Below are 22,261 nucleotides of genomic sequence, written 5' to 3'. Positions count from 1 at the left end.
CTCTGGAGGAGATACGGGCCCCCTTTCATTTGTGCTTGTAGCATAGCACCACGGCCTGTGACCCAAACAACCCAACCCCTTCTCAGGAGCTGCCAAAAATTATGGCATCCTCAGAGCTCTGTCAGGGATGTATGTATGTAGCGGGAGCCTTCTGGAGAAAATAAAATGTTCTGTTCCAAGCAGGTCAATGAAGTCTGAAAGGGCTATGAAAATCCCTTTAAATGTATGCTCCCGTCAGGAAAAGAGAATCCTTTTCTAAGACTTCAGCTGAAGCCCCCTGTTCAAAAATCACCTGACACCTTACATAAAAACCCTACTGCCTTCCTAATTACTCCTGCTAAAAGCAAAATCAGGCAGGACACTGCTAATAAATCAATCAGGTTTAATCATAAACAGTATACATATTTATAAAGAGTGAGAGAGACTTGAGAATATAGGGTGTTGCCATGGCACCAGGAATCAAACACTTGTGCGTTTTACCTGTGAATACAAGGAGAGGATGGAATGACGGACAAGTGGAGACAGGATTGGGTCTCTCAGAGGCTATTTCTAGCAAATATCTGTCATTTTTTGTCACCTGTCAAGTTACAGAATGAACTACCATTCAGCCCACAGCTCCAGCCAGGACACAGCGAGATGAATACATACAGGGGCAGTATGTGAGGGATGGGGCGGGCTGGAATATGCCAGGGCTGGTATGAGGTGTATATATAAAAACCACACACTCATGGGAAGAATATATGCACTGTTGTTACTTACAGTTTTAGAACTAGATTCTACCCACAGCTATGTATGCGTTTCTCCCATTTAAGTCAATGGGAGTGGCATGCTCATATCAAAGGGAATACATCTGGCTTTCTGAGTGCACACAGGGGCCCCAGCACACCAAACAAGAGATGCTGAAATAGAAAAGACAGGGAGAGAGCAGCCAGGGACCAGGGCAAGGGAGGAATGGGAAAGAGTGACTCAACTCCAAATTAATCACAGTGGCAAAATTCACACTGTGCAGAGAGCTAGCACAAGGACTGTGCTGTCAGGGACTTTAGTGGTGCTACCTATGCCCATCCTCTGTTCAGGGGCAAACCCCACCAGTAACAAGGAGAACTCTGGAATGAAGGGATGGTTCCAAGCAGAGTTGGTTCCAAATCAACTCCCCACGTCCTGTCACCCTTGAATTTCAGAGGAAGGTCCAAACCTCTTTCTATAATGGTTCAAGCCAAAATTCAAATCAGGTCCAGCTCTTGTCAAAGACACGAGGAAGGAACCATTGCTCTGATAGAGAGGTGGGGCAGAGTGAGTGAGTACCTGTAACAGATTTGTGTTTGTTTTGAGAAGCAATCACACATGAGGAGAGCTAGCAGTCAGATGTGTTGGCTTTACAGTACAACAATTTCACTTTCAATTACTGTACATATTATGTAACCTTAAAACTGAAAATACTTGGCAAGTCTAGAACACAGACACAGTTTTCATTTCAAATACACAATTGCCATCTGGTTTCACTTGAAAAAACAAAACAAAAACAAGATTAAAGCTATAATACAAAAGTGACATTTACGTCAATGGCTGTTAGAAATTGCCACCTGTACAGCAAAATTTCATCGCTCCCAGACTTTCTAAGATACAGCAAACCAGAGCTCATCTACCTGGCCAGTCAGAATTGCATTCCTATGTATCAAGTCCACCCTCAGTCCTGGGAGCCTGGGTTAATACCATTATCCGTTGGATGAAGATGGGGAAACTGGAGCATTTTTAAAGTGTGCTTGAAAAAAGACACACATTTGTTTTTCTCAGCAGAGGCTGAATGATGGGTTACTCGTTATTTACATATATCCAATGCCTTCTCTGTGTTGCTGACCTATTCCCTGGGTAGGCATGAAGCAAATCCTTCTTTACAAGTCCAAGTTCTTCAGACAGGAGAAGAACAAAAAGAAACTTAATTAAGAAATGAAGAAGCTAGTCACCTTTCAGACCTCGGATTTCCTCAACTGTTTATAAGGTGGCTTGGAAGTTTACTATTTACATTAGCGATGCTGTGGAGGTCTGAGGAAGAGCCAAGCTTACGGCCATGGTGGGCATCCTCCATCAGGTGGGTGCTATGAACCTGTTCTCAAACCTTTTACTTTAAGGCACTGCACCAACACAATGATTTCACTCAGAATGATGGATACCCCTTCACTGGATAGTGCATTTCTCCCTCTCCCTTGCCTGGCCTTCCCTGAGAACTTTGGATTTGATGTATTTCAGGTCACTGTTTACGCTGGGTCGGCGAGCGAAGGGGGAGACCATGCCATAGGCATCCATCTCCTTGACCCGGCGCATCCTGAAGGATTTTTGGTGGAAGGCGTCACCATACTGGACAGAGATTTTCCTGTGAAGGGCAGGGCTCATCTCGTGAGGTAGCTTGGCCATGCTGAAAAGGACATAGAACATCTCATCCACATTCGTGTTCTTCTTGGCTGAGATTTCGAAGTAGGCACAGTTCTCATCGCTGGAGACAAGCTTCTCTGCTTCCTCCGAGCGCACCTTGCGGTAGATTTCACTATGATCATTTTTGTTGCCACAAATCACCATGGGGAGGTCAGCTGTCTCCTTGGTCTTGTTCTTCAGGCAGGATTTGACTTCAAGGATCTGCTTTTGGATCCTCTTGACCTCATCAAAGGAGTCTCTGTTATCCAAACTGAACACTAGGATGAAAACATCCCCTGTAATTAAAAAGAAAGCCAGAGGATTTGTTTATTAGAATCCATCTCAGAGCAGTCTACTTCCCTTCCACCAAAGAAGTTGGTCCAATAAAAGATATTACCTCACCTATCTTGACTCTCTCTATTTAAAACAATAGATTTCGTTCCCCCTACACACCCATCATTCTTCCTCTTTGCTTGTTTCTCCTTCGATCCTATACACTCTCTAAGGAGTGTTCCTGGTCACCTTCTGATTTACCTTCTCCCTTGTTCCCACAGCTGTAGAAACGTCTTATGGTCAAAGTATTTCCTCAGTCATATCCTGTTGTCTTATCCTAGACTGCATTTGACTTATTGATGTGGCCTATTTGCACCATGTGTTTTCAACAATCTTCTGACTTAATTCTTCTGGGTCACTCACTCCTCCCCCCCACCCCCCAATCATTTCTCCTGAAAAACACCACCCGTTTAGCAACTCCTAAGAGCAGAAAACAGTAGCTATGATACCTCGACCCTTTCAATATACAAGAACAGGAGCAGCACTTGACCACAAGACCCACAAGCCAGTCTGTTCAGAGCATCTGAGAAATGAGTTTGAGCTTCCAAGAATCCAGTGCTCTGCTACAATTTCACTGGCTCAAGAGAAACAGAGTACAAAAGGAAGTGCAAATGACAATTTGCACAATCTACTTACAATGCTGGGAGAATCTTTCTTGTACAAATATAAGATAAAGCAAACTAACAGCCTGTTAAGTGCAGTTTACATGGAACTGAGAAAGAGATCTTTCATGGACCCAAGCTTACCCCCACTCACATCCTGGAGTTTGGCATCTGCATCATGTAGGATGCAGATCCTGGTATCAAACGCTACCTAATATAGACTTGGGGTCTCACTGGATAGTAGGGCAAGTAGGACTTAACCCAGGTGGGCTATAAACTATGGCTGTATATTCAGCCATGTACACACCCACAGTCTAATTTTCAGAAGTGATGTACGCACAGCAGCACCCACTGAAAACAGGAACTCCTAGCTTATCAACACTTTCCATATGAGGCCACCATTCTTCTAATATGTGGTTTACTTCATTCTGGGTGACTACAGGAGAAGGCAGAAATAGTAAGAGTGGAGGGAGTGACTTTAGGGAGATGCATTCCACTGGAATTTTTAATTGTCCAAAAGCAGGAAACCAGTTTAAAATTTTTTTTCAAAACCTTGTCAAGTCATTTTTAAATCCCTCCATGTATATTTTACATTTGTATTACATTGCTTGTGCATGGTGGTGACAAACTTCCTCTTTCTCCTGGTGTTCTTTATACCTGTGAGATTTTGATTTTACCATTCACTTGTCACCGCAGTTAAAAAACACAAGTCATACGTATTATACACGGGGGGTGAGGGGAGGAGAATAAATTAGGCAAAACAACTCAAATTTTTGAACATCTCCAAGTTGATTCCTGGGTGAGTGATGTACTCCCTGATGACATCTGGAGTGCTCCAGTCAGGGAATGTCACTGGGGAAAAGATGCATCTTTATAACAAGCTCCATCCCATTACCCATCATTCCCTCTATCTATCTCCCATAACTAGTGCTTTGTTAGGAAAGAATGGTGTCCTGGTTATTATTGTCAAGCAGAGATCCACAGTTGGGATCCTTGACCCACCATCCCTCAGTAGGACACCCTTTTCTGTCTCACACCCCACCCCTCTCACCTGTCAATATAGAAAGCCTCCTCATTGCGGGGAAAGGGTGATTCCCAGATGTGTCCAGGATGTCCAGCTGGTACATGTCTCCCCGGATGTTGTAGACCTTGCGATGAAAATCCTCAATGGTGGGAGTGTACTGGTCCTCAAAGCGGCCAGTGAGAAAGCGTGAGACGATGGCGCTCTTGCCCACTCTGGAGGCTCCCAGCACCACCATGCGGTAGGAGTTCTTGGCTGGCACGCTCAGGGTGCAGTTCCCACTGGACACAGTCTTCATCATTGCTTGGTGCTGAAAGGGTCAAAATAAAAGCAGGCAGGGGTGGAGAGAAAGGAAAGAAGAGTGAGGCTGTAGTGGAGAGACCTCTGTGTTTTCTTACAGCTAACTCAAAGATCACTGTGGATTGCTACATGATGTAAGATACAGCATTTGGTTCTGGTTAGCAAGTCTGCTTAGCAGATATAGGAAATCTTGATAAGGAAATTACATGAGGGAAACGGTCTCATTTTTTAGCCTGATTTAAGGAGAATTTTCTTTTCTAAGTCACATCAAAATGAAGAAATTTATATTTGAACATAAAGTTTTGAACTACAATTTGCCATTTTATTTAAACATTGAGGGCTAATTTATCAGCTTGGCTCTAGCCATGACTCCAGTTTCATACCCACAGTTTAAGCCACTTAGAAATTTGGGGCCTGATTTTCAAAAGAGCTCAGTTCTCGTTTAGACACCTCAATGAAGCAGCCGGGTTTCCAGAAGCACTGAGCAGCTCCCATTAAGATCTAGCCACTCCCTTTAGGTATCTAAATGGGAGCTGCTCACAGTACCTGCTTTCTAGGATCAATCAGATACTTAGAGTCCAAGTGACCTAAAGTGCTGGTACAGGTAATTGCAGGCACAGAATTGCATCATCAGACACTAGCTTCAAAGACTTGGGCCCCAAATGTTCTTTTTCAAATTCTGACACCAGATTTTTATCCAACAAATCTCTTAGGCCAGAGCTCCTCACCCCCAAACTGTTAGCATCTCAAATACTGCTGCTTTGCAGCAAGATGGCTGGTAGTGGATGGAGCTGCAGAAATGCTAGTTTTGTTTTTCATGGATGTGTCACTCTTTACATTCACATGTTAGTCCTCGGTTCTGGCAGTCCTTGGCTGTATTGAGATAAATGAGGGACTGTGGGGGAAGAGGGCAGCTTTCTGATATAACCAAAGGGCAAGGTGAATACTAAAGTGAGTCTACAGACCCCGGAGATTACATTTTGACACAGCAGAAAGATACAGGAAATCTTGATAGAAAAACATGGATTTCACAGACATTTTTTATCTTTCAGATCAAATATGTTGTGCACAGAAAAGAAAAATACAGGCACACTGTGGAAAACTAGCTGTCATAGCATAGCAGACACATTTGGACAGTTTATTTTGGTTACTAGGAGCGTATGAAAGAAATATCAAGTTCCCATTGTGCTGTTTATTAAATGTAGGTGTTGTTTACTGAATGATAGGTTTTGAGTATTTATATATACACTGAGAGATTATTTCTGGGTACAGATCTGGATGACTATCCTTTCCCCATGTGAATTTCATCTCCCAAACCTTTATGTATCTGGTATTTATGCCAAGAAAATCACTGAAAATGTTTTACATGTGTTAAGTACCAAGCAGAAGTAACGAAATATTCTTTGTAAATAAAGAAGCCTGTAAGAAGTCCAAGCCAGTATCCCTACTGGCTTTGTGCTGTGGCTTAAGGCACTAGCAGAACATTACTACTCATCGTTATGGTTATTTACTGAGCATTGACAGCATTCTCAGCTCTGTAAGGAGCAGAAAAGAAAATGCAGTGCTTGCCCCAAAGGCAAATTATAATCTAAATTACACTCAAAGGGGATTACAGCCTAAATTACAATCAGGCAGTAAAATCAGGATGTAATATTGTGCACATGTAGCATGGGTCCAATTCTGTCGATGTGAGCGCTGTGCCAGGCTAGGCTGGCAAGATCCGGCCCTATGTTTGGACTGTGTCTAATTTGGAACAGGTTGTACCTTCTCAGTGCAAAGTCACCAATTTTCCTCAGAAACACTGACATCCAGTGGTGTTCGCTGGCCCTTGTACTCTCCTTTGTACACTAGGATGTGCAGGTTCTAGGGTCTGTGCACCAAATGGATGGGGACTGATCTGTTTTGGGATTAGGCAGAAGTCCCCCCTCCCGCCTCCCGTGCTCTCTGAGCTTTGTTTAGTAAGGTGGGGTATTTTAAAAAGGAGAATCAGTTTTGCCAGACAATCCTTATAAAAAAGATTGACATTATCCTGCCATAATGGTCTGATGCTGTACATAGGGCCAAATCCTCAGCTGTTGTACACTGGTGTCATTGCACTGACTTCAGTGGAGTGATGCTGATTTACACCACCTGAGGATCTGGCCCAGTGTCTTGCAGCTGTGCTGCTACAGGGTGAATACTGTTAGAATACGGTAGCATTCTTCAAATACGGAACTCTATCGGTGTTATCTGATGTGTTTGGTACAGTGCCCAGAATGACAGGGTCCTGATCCTCACTGCAGCCTTGGGGTGCTACCGTAATATAAACTAATAAATAAATAAATACTGGCCAAAAGGCAACTGCGTGAACTAGCAGCAAATCACAGATATATAGCCCCATCAAGAAAGCAAGCAGGAGAGTGTCTCATTTCAATGGGTGGGAGGAGAATTCTGCATCTATCATACAGACATGCCAAGCTGCACGTGTGCATCATCTCTTCTATATTTGAGTGCGTGGAGGAAATACTCATTTGGGCTAACAGCTTTAAAGTGGTCAAAGTCTGGGGCTATCCAAATCTAATGGATCATAATATAAAGTGGCTCTGAGAGATGGCCCACCACAGGGGTTCTATGGGGTTGGGGATGAAACAGACGCTCCTCAGCTGAGCACTGAAGGAAGTGATAGAACATAGGGCCAGATTTTCAGCAAAGCTCTTTGTTGGGATCTGAGCACTGGAATATCTGGCCCCAGTTGTGCATGATGTACATCTGCAAAGCTGGCCCCAAGTTCATACTGGCCCTATATAAACCCTATAAACCCTGAATCCTTCAGAACATGCTGAGAACAAGAAGCAAACAACTGAATTGGGGCAGAAGAGTATGATTTTAGTTTTGGGTCTGGTTGGGAGCATACACACGTTGTCAGTTTCGTTTTACACGTGCAGGCTTTTCACACTGCTCTGGATTTGTCACATCACTTTATTGATAACAAGCCACCTACAACTCTCTGTCCATTCTCTTCCAAAAGGGGACAGCACACATTCTTCCACTGAAAATAAAAATAATCCACTTTCTGTCCATCCTGCCTAGCACAGGACTTTTAGGAATTTTTCTCTCATATTCATCCTAACAATCGGGGCAGAGAATCTGCAGAACAGTCTCTCTTGGGAACTGGTAGGAGCCTTATGGCTTGGGCCAATTAACAAGCTTGATGAAGCATGGGAGAGTGCACAGTTGGGAGCAATCCTAAAACATACGGGTCTTCTCTAATTCCCATACACACAGGCTGGGGCAGCTCCAACTTTTCTCCTTCCTCTCAAAGACGCACTGGCCATGAAAAATACAATAAATCAATACCCCTTTTGCATCTCCACAGCACCTTCAATCCAGAGACTTCAAAGCACTTTTTGTTAATTTTTCCTTCAGTGTACTCCTGAGAGAAAAGTACTATCATCCCCATTTTACCGAGAGGGAGAGAATGAGGCACAGAGCGGCTCAGTGACTTGACCAAGGTCAGACAAGTCAGTAGCAAAGTGGGGAACAGAACCCAAGTCTCCTGGCTCTCAGAGTGCCCCAAATTCCAGTCACTAGGCTACACTGCCTGCCAACCTGAGCAGGGCAAACCCTTATTGTGCATGGTTAGGGGAAGTGGTCAGACAAGTCAGTAGCAAAGTGGGGAACAGAACCCAAGTCTCCTGGCTCTCAGAGTGCCCCAAATTCCAGTCACTAGGCTACACTGCCTGCCAACCTGAGCAGGGCAAACCCTTATTGTGCAAGGTTAGGGGAAGTGACAACTGGAAACAGATCTCCCACATCACACCCAATATTCATTTAAAATGTCACCTTATGGTGCCCTTGAGAGGTTCTGTTTGTCAGATTATTCCTTTAAGGGAGCTCCCATGCTCTGCAGCCTGCCTTTGGTCTAGTGCACAGTAAATAGATCCTTTCAGCACTTCTAATTCCTGTAGCTGTTATTCATTTCATTGCCTCCCCTGTGCACCTGACTTGCAGGGTGCGGCATAACCTGGAACCTTCATTTGTCTTTCACGCTCTTCAAATCATCACAGCTTCTCTCTGACTCAAATCTTTCTCCTCTCTTACTCAGAGAAAGAGACCAAGTTCAAGCCCCTTGCGGGGTACAGGGAGCCATACACCGGAAAGATTAAAGGTAGTAAGGAGGAAACAGAAAGAGACCACATGGTTATTTACTAAATAAAGTAAAAATCAATCAGAAGAGGACAAACACACACCACAAGCTGGTTTGAATCTATGACTCTTCCTTCAAGTTTATTAAAGGTTTAAAAATAGATTTGTTCCCTGCTCTGTCTTTAACTTCCTGCACTGACCTGAGGGTAACAAAACACCTGATTTATACTATTTTGCAATTTTAGAGCACCTTCTGTCCAATGATTTTAAACTGTTTCACAAAAGGTAGGTAAATTTAAAACTATCCCTATCTCTGTGAAACCAGGGCACAGAGAGAGAAAGCGACTGGTCTAAGGTCACACCATGAGCCAGTGACAAGGTAAGCATTAAAACCAAAGTCTCCTGACTCCAGCCCCTTGCTCTAATCATTAGACAATGCTGTTTTTGCAAATTTAAGACTACATTATAATGCATCTGCCTTTGCAAATCCACGCGTGCACTAAACAGATTATGCCAAAATTCCAGTGAGGTGGTGAAAAGTCTGATCCTATGCACCAGTTACAGAAAAACATAATGAAGATAAAAAACCTGCTGCCTGGAGCTTTTACATGTTAGCTTTCAATACCCAAATGCTGAGTATTACTGCATGCAGTATGCTCCCTACCACTGACCATACATAAAAACATTCTGAGATGCCACTGTTTACAGTCACCAGTTACAGTATCTCTCTCTCTATACTAATCCTAAATGATTTATTGCATCTGGCTAAAAGAGACATAGGCAGAAGCAAACCAAACTGTGCATTACAGACCTGTCATTGATTAGAAAATCCTGGAGTACCTTTCATTTTCATGCACACTGATATTATTTCTGCAGGGTGTTTTTCTTCCTTTCTATTGCTTTAATTTCAAGTTCAGTGCCTCTCCCTTACCTTTCTTTGTTTGGAGGAGAAGTCCTGAATCTTAGTGCCGTGGATGAAGCTGTCTTGATGGCTTTCAGAGGCTGCTGCTCCTGCTGCTCCTTTCTGGATCCCAAGTCACTGAGCTGGGCTCTTCTCCACCACTTTGGACCTTAGCTGGACTGGGAAAGACCAGAGCGCTCCAGGGGCTGGTTCCCCATGGGTGATCTTTATTGGGTCAGAAGATTGACATGATCCAAAGTAGGCTCTGTGTACCAGAAGTAGTTTTTGCCCTCTGAAGAGGTTTGCTCTTCTCCTGGTAGTCTCAGTTCACGAGGTCTCCCACACACTTTCTTGTCTTGCAACTTGTAATTCGTAGACTCATTTGCATGGAAGTGGCCTCTGGTGCGACACCTAGCTGTCAAGGCTAGTGTGTGCATTCAGCTGACCCACAGTGCTTTTATGTAGACCCTGTGAAATAAAGAGGGGGAAGCAAATTAGGGGTTAAGAGGGGGGCCTGGGAGTTTCTTATTATAGCAGGTTTGAAAGTACACCCTCACTCTTGCACTGCAAAAAATCCTGGCAGATAAAATAGACTTCCCCACCTCATCTGAGATTTGTTTTAAAATGCTTTGCTTTTTCTTTACATTTTAGAATTTGTCTATTGATTCTTCCTCCCTGCCTCTCTCACTGTCTCTCTCCCCCAGCAGCTAGTAAGTTGCAGGTTTTCCTTCTGCAGAACTCACCGATAATTGGCTCACTCCTCCCTTTAAGTCAGAGACAGTGGAAGAAGAGTTGCCAAGGGGGTGGGATCTTATGTTTATTGAAGGGCTTTTTTTTTTAAACACAAAATTCTTTCACATTCCAGATTGCAAATTCTTTTTCTTTCCACAAGAGACCTGTGTGTATATCTGTGATCGTGTGTGAGAGATCCTTTTTACTCCTATTATATTTTATGCTCTGAAAACTCATGAACTTTTTAAAAGCACTATTTTCCCCTTCCAATGTTTCCTGCTAAACAGAGATGGACTGAGCGGTTAACCAAATAGGGATTTTCTGTTCCTAATTTCTATGATTCTTTTGAGATATAGCATCCCCTGCCCCAAGACACTTTGCAGTTGTTAGGAACGCTCGTTGGTTTTGATCTAGAACTACAAATCAGGCTACAAATGTTAAGTGGCTTGCAACTTCATTTTGCTCTGGATCAACCCAGAGACAGTGCTAATTTCCCCTCTAAAAGCTGTGGTCCCGCCTGCTTTCTCATGTTTGGATTCCTGACCTCTTCTTGCTGCAACAAGACCACTTTCTCCATAGACTGCATATCGGCATTACTGCTGCTGGCAGCCCTGATTTGTAACCACCTCCCTCCTTAGCCACACCCCTTAGCTCTACAAATGATTAATCGCTTCCTAGGAAGAGGACTGCTGGTCATACCCACCCACTGCTGAATGTGCATGTGGTATTCCTGATGGCATTCTGTGCCAAAAAATTTTAAAAATTGTGCCAAAAAATTAAAATTCTGTGCACAATATTTTAAAATTCTGCAAATTTTATTTATCATAGAAATGTGGAGGCTCCAGCATGGCATTGGGGAGCACTGGCCATTGGCTGCACAGAGGTGGGCCATCACTGTGCAGTTCCCCCCTGGGACACGTACTCAGCAGTGAGGCTGCACCCAACCCTGACACAGCACAAGGACGTGGCCTGCCCCAGAAACACCCCAGGGCCCTGCCCCTCTGTGTGGGCAGGCAGACTCAGCAAGGGAGGATCCAAGTGTGCAGGGGCTTAATGTGGGGGGATCCAGGTGTGGGCTGAGAGGGTTCTGTGCGGGACAATCTGGGTGCAGGTGGCTCAGCAGTGGATCCTGGTGTGTGTGTGGGGGGGGAATCTGGATGCACAGGGGCTTATTGAGGGGTTCTGGGTGCAATGGTAATGGGACTCTGCAGGGGGGTCCAGGTGAAGGTGGTTGAGGCTCAGCAGTGGGAGGGAGTCTGAGGGTGGGCTCAGTGGGGGATCCAGATGGAGAAATCTGGGGGTGGGTCTGGCCTGGCCCCGGATGCTGTGCAGGGAAAGAGGAAATCCCATCCTCCCCAGCCCAGCCGGGACTAGCAGCTGAACCCAGTGCAGGGTAGGAGCCACTAGCCGGGTCTTCCCCAGTCCTGCCTCCTGCCCTCCCCGCTCTCTGCCGGCTGCCCTGGGCACCTGAAACATACTGCTGGGGAGGGTCACATGACCTTTCTTGTGGCTTCCCTTTGCTTCCCATTTTTCTGCAGGGAAGCAAAGAATTCTGCAGGGAACATAAATGCTGTGTACATGCAGTGGCACAGAATTCCTCCAGGAGTAATGTAGCTGCACTGTGTCAAGTTTTCGGGCTCCAGCCCTGGGGCTTGGGTTCTCAGCCATCCCTCGTAACTCCTGTATGATAGAATCATAGACTCCTAGGACTGGAAGGGACCGTGAGAGGTCATCAATCCAGGCCCCTGAACTCATGGCAGGACTACGTATTTTCTAGACCATTCCCGACAGGTGTTTGTCTAACCTGCTCTTAATCTCCAGTGATGGAGATTCCACAACCTCCCTAGGCAATGATGGTACCCTACAATAATGGGGGATAAATCAGTGCATCAGGTTAGCTCCCTGCCTAACCTCCTCGTCTGGGGTGAGAGTAGGGTTGCCAACTTTCTGATTGCGGAAAACTGAACACCCTTTCCCTGTCCCCTGCCCCGCCACTTCTCTGAGGCCCTGCCCCTGCTCACTCCATCCCCCGTCCCTCCTTCACTTGCTCTCCCCCACCCTCACTCACTTTCACCAGGCGGGGGAGTAAGGGCTCCAGCTGGGAGTGGGGGTGAGGGGTTTGGGGTGTAGGAGGGGGCTCCAGGCTGGGGCCGAGGGGTTCAGAGTGGGAGAAGGGGCTCAGGACTGGGGATTGGGGTGCTGGAGGGGGTGCAGGCTCTGGGAAGGAGTTTGGGTCCAGGAGGGGACTCAGGGCTGGGGCAGGGTGTGGGGGGAGGTGCAGGCTCTGGGTGGCACTTAACTCGGCACGTCCCTGCGGCTCCTAGGTGGAGTCATGGACAGGTGGCTCTGTGCTCTGCCCTCACCCGCAGGCACCACCCCCGCAGCTCCCATTGGCTGCGGTTCCTGCCCAATGGGATCTGTGGAGCCAGCACTTGGAGAAGGGGCAGCATGCGGAACCTCCTTGGCTGCACTGGTACCTAGAGGCCACAGAGGGACTTACCAACTGCTTCCGGGAGCCATGCAGAGCCAGGGCAGGCAGGGAGCCTGCCTTAGCCCCGCTGCACCACCGACCGGACTTTTAACAGCCCAGTCAGCAATGTTGACCGGAGCTGTCAGGGTCCCTTTTCGACCAGGTGTTCCAGTCAAAAACCGGATGCCTGGCAACCCTAGCCTGCAGTTGGCTGGCTGTCTAATTAGTCCCAACCACTACACCTGGGAAAAAGATGGCAACTTAATTGGCTGAGCCTCATAAAAGGAGGAGTAGGAAATGGGAGAGTGGGCACCGATACTTGTCAGAGGTTAGGATGTGCAGCTCCAAGAAACAGAGGGGAGACTGGGGAAAGTCCTGTTAGCACAAAGGGCTCTGAGGTAAGACCCAGGAACTTTTGGTTGGTGATATCATAGAGTGAGGGACAGACTTGGGGGTTGGGGAAGGGACTTAATCTTTACAGGCTTTGTGGGGAAAGACTGTGAAACTTTGATCTTGTTTTCATTAAGAAGGCTTGAAATAAAACCCACAGCAGTTAGTGGGAGTGGAAACTACTCTGTCTGGATTCTGTGAGAGGCCCCATGCAGGATTCCCCCAGGGAGGGAGCTAGCTCTGCAGGCACCAGCCTGGGTCCAGCTGGAAGAGGGTGCTACAAGGTAGGCCTAGTCCTTCTTATATGGCTCCTGAACAGGGACCTTTCAATCTGAGCCCTTTCCATCAATGGAGTAGATACTCTGACTAATGATGAATCAAAAGCATGTGGAGAATAAAAGGATCGGTCAGTTCCAGGAGGCTCTCCTTGGTTCCCAACAGCACCTGCAAGAAGGCCAACTGGCTGACCATGAGCAGAACAGACAGCTCTTAGATAGAAATGGCCTCGCTTGCTCTCACGATGGCTGGCGGGAGAAAGGAACAGCCACAGAGGGAAGCCAGCTCTGGAGTTTCACCCAGTCTTACTTTGACCAAAATGGGCAGCAGTGACAACCCTGAGGCCTACCTGACCACCTCTGAATGTGTTGCTACTACAGTGGGCTGGCAGAGGAGTTCCTGGGTGGCACATCTGGCCCCATACCTCATTGGAGAGGCCCAAGCAGCTTATCAGGCCCTGCGTGTGGATGAGGCACAATCCTATGCAATGCAAAGGGGAGTCATCCTGGACCTCCTCTGTCTCTCTATAGAAGCTTATTGAAAGAAATTTTGGTTGGAGCCATTCCCTAAAGGGCGCACCCTTGGGCAGTAGCTCAATGGCTCCTGGAGTTGACTACCCAATGGCTAAACCTAGAGCCCAAGATGGTAGTGGAGCTCATGGACAACATTCTCTCTAAGGTGGTACACACCTGGGTTCAACATTTTCAGCCTGGATGCACTGCAGAGGCTGTTGAGACAATGGAGAGGTTCTTGGCGGCTGAATTACCGAGGTGTGGGAAGGACAGCCTCTCAGTCAGCTGGTCTCACTTAGAAAGGCAGCAAGAGACTATGACCTACCCCCCCCAATCGAAACTTTACCGCTATCAGGTCTCCCACACTCACAGCAAGGGTCTCAAAGTTCCAGACTTCCCATGGGCCACTACTCCCCCCCTCAAAGGGCCTGTGGTATGTTACCGCTGTGGGCAACATGGGCACATCTGACCAGAATGCCCTATGATGGAATGTGACTATTTAGGATGCCTCTTTGTCCAAGCCAGGGAGACTCCAAGCCAATCCATAGAATTGAGCGCGAGGCCCCTTGTGGTCCCAATAAAGACAGGGCCAAACATGATGGAGGAATTAATAAACTCAGGGTGTGGGCAAATGCTATTTCAGTAAGACCTGGTTCCATCACTGGTTCCAGAGTTCCAGACCTACTCAGATTTCTTGCATTCATGGGGAAATCCATGCATACCTAACAGCCTCTGTTGTTTTGCAGGTCAAATATGGCGCCTCCAGGTAGGAGTGGCAGATTGCCTACATTGGCCCATGATCCTGGGTTATGGCTGGAAACCTCTTTCAACTCTCCCGGGAGAAGAATCAAGTCCCTGCAGCCAGACACTTTAGAGAGGCAAGAAAAGAACCCCACTGAGGATATCTGGGATCTGTTTCCCATTGCTCAATCTGACTTCTTTGAAATCCCACGATGATCCCAAGGTTTGCAAAGACAGCCCAAGAAGTCTCAGAAGGGAGGACAAGCCAGAGGTGATTCGATGGAGCTGTGAGAAGAATCTTCCTAAAAAGCAGACCCAGGTGAGGGGACAGCCTACTGATTGTTGGGATATCCCCTATCCATGGATACCACAGAGCCCATCCCATCCTCTACTATAACACCCTAAGTGACACCTTTGATGTGGTGGTGGGTCAACACTATGACCAGATGCTCTGGGAATATTTCAACCAGTTTGCTGCCATCAATGGGGTGGCCGTCTCTGAAGATGCATCTCACCAGTTCCCCCCCTCTGAATTACAGGAGGAGATCCTGTACTGAGTAGAGACACATCCCCAAACTTCTTGCCTCATGAACTCCTATGACTAGCTCATACACTCCCCATGGCAGGACACCTAGGTAAGGTGAAAACCCAAAAAAGAGTGTTTCTATTGGCGCTATTCTTTTGGCTAGGGATACATAAAGAAGTAGGCGATTTCTGTGTATTGTGTCCCAATTACCAAAAAGTGACCCCAACAAATCAGGGCTGGGCCCCTTAACTCCCTACCCAACATTGCAAACCCCTTTGAATGGGTAGGGATCGATTACTAGGCCCTCTGGAGGAGAGTGTCTGAGGTCACAAGTTTATTTTGGTACTTGTGGACTACGCCACCTGAATTCCTTTATGAAATTCCTTTGCCTCCACCCTAGCATTTTCCTCAGCTGATCTTCCTGTGGAAATCCTCACTAATCGGGGAATGAATTTCACATCCCAGGTGCTCCAAGCGTGGCCACTGTTGAAAGTAAAACCACTCCAGATCTCAGTCTACCACCCTCAAAAAGATTGACATGGAGAGTGGTCCAATAAGACCCTTAACGATATGTTAAAATTTGTGGAACAGAAGCCAAAGACTGGGACCAACTGCCTCTCTATATTTTGTTTGCAGTGTGGGAGGTACTGCAGGCCTCCAGAGGCTTCTCCCCTTTGGAGCTCCTTTATGGGAGACAGCCTAGCAGAGCGTTAGACATAGTTAGGGTGTGTTGGAAAGCTCACCCCTCCTGCTCTACCAATAACCTCCAATACGTTATTCAAACTAGGGAAAGGCAGACCCAACAGGCCCAGATGCAACAATAAAATAAGGGGTCTAGAGCCAGGAAATTCCAAATATTTCCCAGCTCAGAGAGCAAGCACCTGGCCAAATGGCAGGGATAATATGAAGTGCTCCATTGAGTGGGATGAGTAGACTATGAAATCTATCACCCTGACTGGAGAAAACAAAAGTAGATTTATCACATAAATCTGTTAAAATCCTGGAAGATCCAGGAATGTCTCTTCATCCGCCTGAAGGAGGGCGAAGAGGATCTGGATTCTCAGCTCCCTACACCAGCTGAAATAGGGATAGGAGAGGTGCCACTTGGGGACAGACTGTCTGATGGGCAGAGAAGGCAAAAAACCTCCTGAAAGTTTACATGGAAGTGTTCTCCCCACTATCAGAATGAACCTCCTTAGTAATTCACTGCATCGTATAGAGCCGGGGGGGGCAAGCCCCTCCAGAAGTCACATCCCATCCCAGACAGCATAAAACCCGTTAATTCAGGAAAAACAGGAAATGTTAAGATTGGGATTAATCAAGGAGTCTAGTGGTCCCTGGTGTAGTCCGGTAGTTTTGGTACCAAAGCAAGCTGGGACTGCCCAATTTTGGGTAGATTTCTGTCAAAGATTATGCATATCTGATGCTCCAAGTCAATGTATCGCCTTGGTCAAGCCTGCTTTATCATGGCATTAGATCAAATTAAGGGCTATTGGCAAATTCCTCTTACTCCCTTTTCTACCCCACTGGGTCTATTCCAATTCATTAGCATGGCCTTTGGATTGCATGGGGCCCCGGCTACCTTTCAAAGGCTGATGGCCCAGGAGTTTCAGCCCCATCATTGCTATGCTACAGCCTACCTTGATGATATGGTGTTCTATTGTCGGGACTGGCTCACCAAAACCTAGCAGGTGTCTTTCAAGCCCTATAGGAGGCCATCCACAGCAAATCCAAAAAAGTGCCTGGTGAGGAAATGGGAAACAAAATATCTGGGGTATCTAGTAGGGAACAGAAAGGTACAAAGTGGACAAAGTTGAGGCCCTAGCAAAACTCCCATATCAAGAACTAAAAAGCAGGTCTAGTTCTTCCTAGCTCTTGCCGGGTACTGTAGAAGATTGGTACCGAACTTTGCCCAATTGGCAGCACCACTTATGATCTTGTTTAAAAAATCAGCCCCTCGACAGGTCATGTGGTCTTCCCAGTGTGATCAAGCATTTTGGAAAAATTAAACAGCTTCTATGCAACAAGCCAATAATGCACAGCCCCAGTTTCTCTCGAGAATTCATTCTACACCCTGACACCTTGCACCACGTTGTGAGTGCAATGTAATCCCAAACCTTCCATGGACAAAAACACCCTACCCTCTATATAAGTAGAGAACTCCTATTCTGGGAAACCTGATACTTGGTCCTTGAGAAGGAATGCCTGACCATACACTGGGCTGTAAAGGCACTGAGGTACAGTTTGGAAAACTCTTTGTCTTGGTCACTGACCATGCGGCTCTAAGGTGGCTCCAAACCATGAAAAACTCAAATGCCCATGTGACATACTGGTACCTACCCTTACAACCCTTTCAGTTTTGTATAGAGCATTAACCCGAGAGTGATCATCAGAATACCATCTTCCTGTCACGAACTGAAGACTACTAGGGGCCCTGTGGTGAGTGCCTGACAGGACCTCTCAAGGACAGGTGATATGTGAAAGTATAAGGGATAGTATTCCTCTGAGGACAGAGGCCTCCAGATGGCTGGCTGGCTAAGTAGCCCCACCTGCTTCACCTGGAAAAATGACCAGCAACTGAATTTGCTGATCCTTATAAAAAGAAGAGCAGGAAATGGGAGAGGGGTCAGCCATACCTGCCAGAGGCTGGAGCAACCGTTGGGAGGAGCAGCTCCAAGAAACAGAGGGAGAGAAGAGAGACTTGGAAAAGTCCTGTTAGTGCAAAGGGCTCAGAGGTAAAGAGCCAGGAACTTTGGGTTGAGCAACTCGTAAGGTGAGAGACAGACTTGGGGGGTGGAGAGAGAAGGGACTTAACCTGTACAGACCTTGTGGGGAAAGGCTATGAAACTTTGATCTTGTTTTCATTAAGAAGGCATGAAATAAAACCCACAGCAATTAATCGGAATGGAGACTACTCTGCCTGGATTCTGTGAGAGGCTCCCCCAGCAGGATTTCCCCAGGGAGGGAGCTAGCTTTGCAGCCTGGATTCAACCGGAAGAGGGCCCAATCCTTCACACTCCTTTCATACAGCAAGACCAGGGCTCCTTCAACTACCGGGTCTCCCCTGGCATCTTGACACATACTAGGGGTGGGGACTGGATAGCTCAGGGAATTTTTTCTAAAACTGGGATATAATGCCCTTTACCGCTAGGTTACCAATTCAAACTGAATACAGGCCAACAGGAACCAAAAGCTGTCACTATAGGATAGCTGTTCCGTGGTCTAAATAAGATGAGCATGAGGGCCCCACCACCCAGCTTCTAGCAGATAAGAATCAACAGCACAAAATCACCACCCCAAGAAAACGGGAAGAGCTTGGTTTGTTTAGCCAAACCAAAAGAAGGCTGAGAGCGGATATGATTGCTTTCTATAAATATATCAGAGGGATAAACACTAGGGAGGGTGAGGAGCTATTTAAACTAAAGGACAATTCTGACACAGGAACAAAAGGATATAAACTGGCCAGCAATAAATTCAGGTTGCAGATTAGAAGAAGGTTTCTAACCAACAGAGGGGTGAGGTTCTGGAATGGTCTCACAATAGGAGTTGTGGGGGCAAACAACTTAATTCATTTTAAGGGATAGCTGGACAAAATTGAGTGGGATTGTATGACGGGGTTGCTTGTGATGGGATGTCCCTTCTGGTTTATGTCTTATTTTCCTAAAGCTTATGCTTCAGGACTTCAGCCAATCACCTACAGGGGGCAGGAAGGGAATTCCCCCCCCCCCCCCCAGTGTATTATGGTGGTTTTTTTGGTCTCCTTCCTCTGACGCATCAGAGATGGCCAAGGCTGGAGGAAATGGGATACAGAGTGGGATGGGCCAGTGCAATGAGGTGACACCAAGAAGTCTTTCTCCAAGGTGCTTGGCTGGACGGTTCTTGTTCACATGCTCAGGGTCTAAGTGATCACCATATGTAGGATTGGGAAGGAATTTTCCTCCAGGTCAGATTGGCAGTGACTTTGGGTTTTTTTGGCCTTCCTCTGCAACATGGGGTGTGGGCCACTTGCCAGGATTATCTGGGTGTCTTTCAATCAATTCTCTGCCACTGCTGGGGGCCTCAAGTGCTGGTGTAGCTCAGACGCTCCTATCTCTGCCTGTGGCACATAATAGTCTAGTCTCACGTGGGCTGTAATGCTTTGGTTTCATTTCCATTGTGTGGGTGCTGTCTGGTGTTGGTGGTCTGTGATATACAGGAGGTCACACTAGACGATCTGGCGTTCTCTTCTGGCCTTAAACTCTATGATTCTATACCTGTCACTGGCAGTATTATGGCCAAGGACTGGATCGGCTATGGAAGCTGAATTTGCCTTCCACTCACAGAGTGCATGTACCCAGAGAATATCTCTAAGAGTTTCTCTGAGCTGGTGCATCTCCACCAATGTTATCAAAGGCAGAAGCTGTAGAGTAGACAGGGTGCAGGCCATATCACCACCATGATGTCTAACCCTAATCAAGGTAGGTCACTCTATACCTAATGCAGGTGAAGATGAAGACGCAGAGAAACAAAAGTGAGGTTACAGCCTGAAAGACTTACCCAGCCTTCTTCACCAAAACCAAAATTGGACTTGGATATCTTTTTCTGAAAGGTGCCCAGATACCATGTTGATGGCTGCTGGATGGGAACCTAGATAAGATAAAAGATTTCCAGACTTGCAAATCAGTTCCTGCAATTATATCAAGAGATAATCTGGACAGATTTTGTCAGGTGCCCTTGGATCCATTTGATTTCACCAAATGGGTAATAAAACAATCAATTGTATTAATAAAGTAAAAATAAACTATAAATCTTCAAATTGCTTTATGAATAGCACTATGATTTTTATTTATATTTTTCTAGCATAGTCACACAGTTCATGAGAGGAAAGATGGCCCAGTGGTTCATGCGCTTGCCTGGGACTCAGGAGACCGGGAGTCAAGTCCCTGCTTTGCTACAGACTTCCTGTATGACCTTGGGCAAGTCACTTAATCTCTCTGTATGAGACCCATGAAGCAATTTAGGCACCAGAGTTATGCTCCTAAATCCTTGTATGCTCCTAAACCACTGTGACCCACAAAACTGCTGCTTGGCTGCTGCCTAAACTCACTTAGTGCCTAACTTTCTGCTGTCAAAGTTCCCTAGGGACCAAAATTTTAGACCCTAAGGCATGTACACTGCTGCCCTACTCTAGGCATCCAGACACCTCTCCCACCTAAGCCCCAGAATGATGCACGAACCAGGAGCATTTGGCTACCACTCACTTCATAACTCGTATCCCGTTATAACCCAGATTCAATTTCCCCTCTCTGCCAGAGGGTGGGAAAAGGAATTGAACAGGAGATTGAGAGCCCGTCTATAGAGTCATTCATTCTCTCTCCCCACCTCAAATGACTGTGCCACTGTGGATAAATACTTAAAGAGCCATTGAGCCAACAAGAGAGTGAGAATGACTCCGTAGTCCACCTGCCTAGGAGATGGGAGACGAAGGGACCAGTCCTCGTGCTCCAATCACTCATTATATATCCACAGGGCAACAGGACAGACTGAGGGAGCCCTAACTCAGAATATCCCCTAGCTCAGTGTTTAGAGCACTCTCCTGAGAGGTAGGAGACCCCTGTTCAAATCTTCTCTTCCCGCTCTGGCAGAGATGGGGGAATTGAACCTGGGTCCCACCTTCCAGGTAAGCGCTCTAACCACTGGTCTAAAGTTATAAGGTGGACACCACCACCTCTGGATATTTAGTGAAGAGCAAAGCAGATGCCTAACCCATTCCCACAAGAAATGTCTTAGGTGCTTACGCTGTCTGACTCCCGATGATTGCTTCCCATTCATGGATTGCCAGCAGAGGTAAGTGCCTATCTCATAAGAATATAAGAACGGCCATATTGAGTCAGACCAAAGGTCTGTCTAGCCCAGTATCCTGTCTTCCAACAATGGCCAATGCCAGGTGCCCCAGATGGAATGAACAGAACAGGCAATTATCAAGTGATCCATCGCTGTCGCTCATTCCCAGCTTCTGGCAAACGGAGGCTAGGGACACCATCCCTGCCCATCCTGGCTAATAGCCATTGATGGACCTATCCTCCATGAACTTATCTAGTTCTTTTTTGAACCCTGTTATAGTCTTGGCCTTCACAACATTGTCTGCAAGGTGGTGCGGCTTAATACATACTCCTCTCATCAGCATTTCCCATTGGCTAGCTTAGGTGGCTCCCCATCTAGCTTGCTGGCTTTTGTGGATCAGATTCTAAGGTGCCTCTCTTTCCCCAGTCATTATACAGGGAGCTCAGCTGTCTAACTCAGACTTTGTGGATCACTGTGTTGTTCCTGTGATATTTTTGTTGTTTTGTTTTAAGTGCCTATAAATTAAGTGCTGTGACACTCAGCATTGCAATGTGTTGTGGATCCCTCCCTTTGTGCCTCATTTTCCATCTGTAGAATGTGGATAGTAGCACTGTTCTTCCTCCCAGGAGTATTGTGAGGATAAACACCTCACAGATTGTGAGGTGCTCAGATACTATGGTAATGGGGGCCATATAAGTGCATTGTATAAGTACATAGTTGATTTGTAATCCAGAACATGAAGCCAGCTAAAGTGTGTAAGAAAACCATGTTGCATGATACTGAATGCAAGCACACTCACTATGGTACAGATCCCATAGCAGTGTAGAGCCCAAAGAAAGAAGTCTGGGTTATGGTCAAGATGAGAGAAACCAAATTGCACATATCAAACAGCTCTCTATCTCTCTCTGGCTAATTAGCAACTAGCATCAACAGGTTCTGGAGGGAGCTCTGCCTACCCCTTGTTCATATCAGGGCTTTAGAGCTGTGCTCCAGCTCTGCTCCAGCTCCAGGCAAAAACCTGCAGCTCCACTGCTCCAGAGCTGCTCCGTGCTCCAGCTCCGGGCTCTGCTCCAAAGCCCTGGTTCATATTGACAGTGTCT

The 22,261-nt window shown here is 46.5% G+C and overlaps 1 protein-coding gene across 1 annotated transcript; it reads right to left on the bottom strand.

Annotated features, from left to right (window-relative positions):
* Positions 1 to 367: 367 nt before the first annotated feature.
* On the bottom strand, positions 368 to 10,413 carry RASD2 (RASD family member 2). Its single transcript, XM_084617444.1, has 3 exons — positions 9,722 to 10,413; positions 4,396 to 4,675; positions 368 to 2,705 (listed from the first exon to the last, which is right to left on the bottom strand). Exons 2-3 carry the CDS (start codon positions 4,664 to 4,666, stop codon positions 2,176 to 2,178), a joined length of 801 nt encoding a protein of 266 aa, XP_084473570.1. The 5' UTR covers positions 4,667 to 4,675; positions 9,722 to 10,413; the 3' UTR covers positions 368 to 2,175.
* Positions 10,414 to 22,261: the final 11,848 nt, after the last annotated feature.

Source organism: Lepidochelys olivacea (assembly GCF_965140295.1).
Source record: "Lepidochelys olivacea isolate rLepOli2 genome assembly, chromosome: 1".
Lineage (NCBI taxonomy): Eukaryota > Metazoa > Chordata > Testudines > Cheloniidae > Lepidochelys > Lepidochelys olivacea.
Note: the sequence above shows the minus strand (reverse complement) of the source record. Positions and strands in the feature narration are given on the sequence as shown.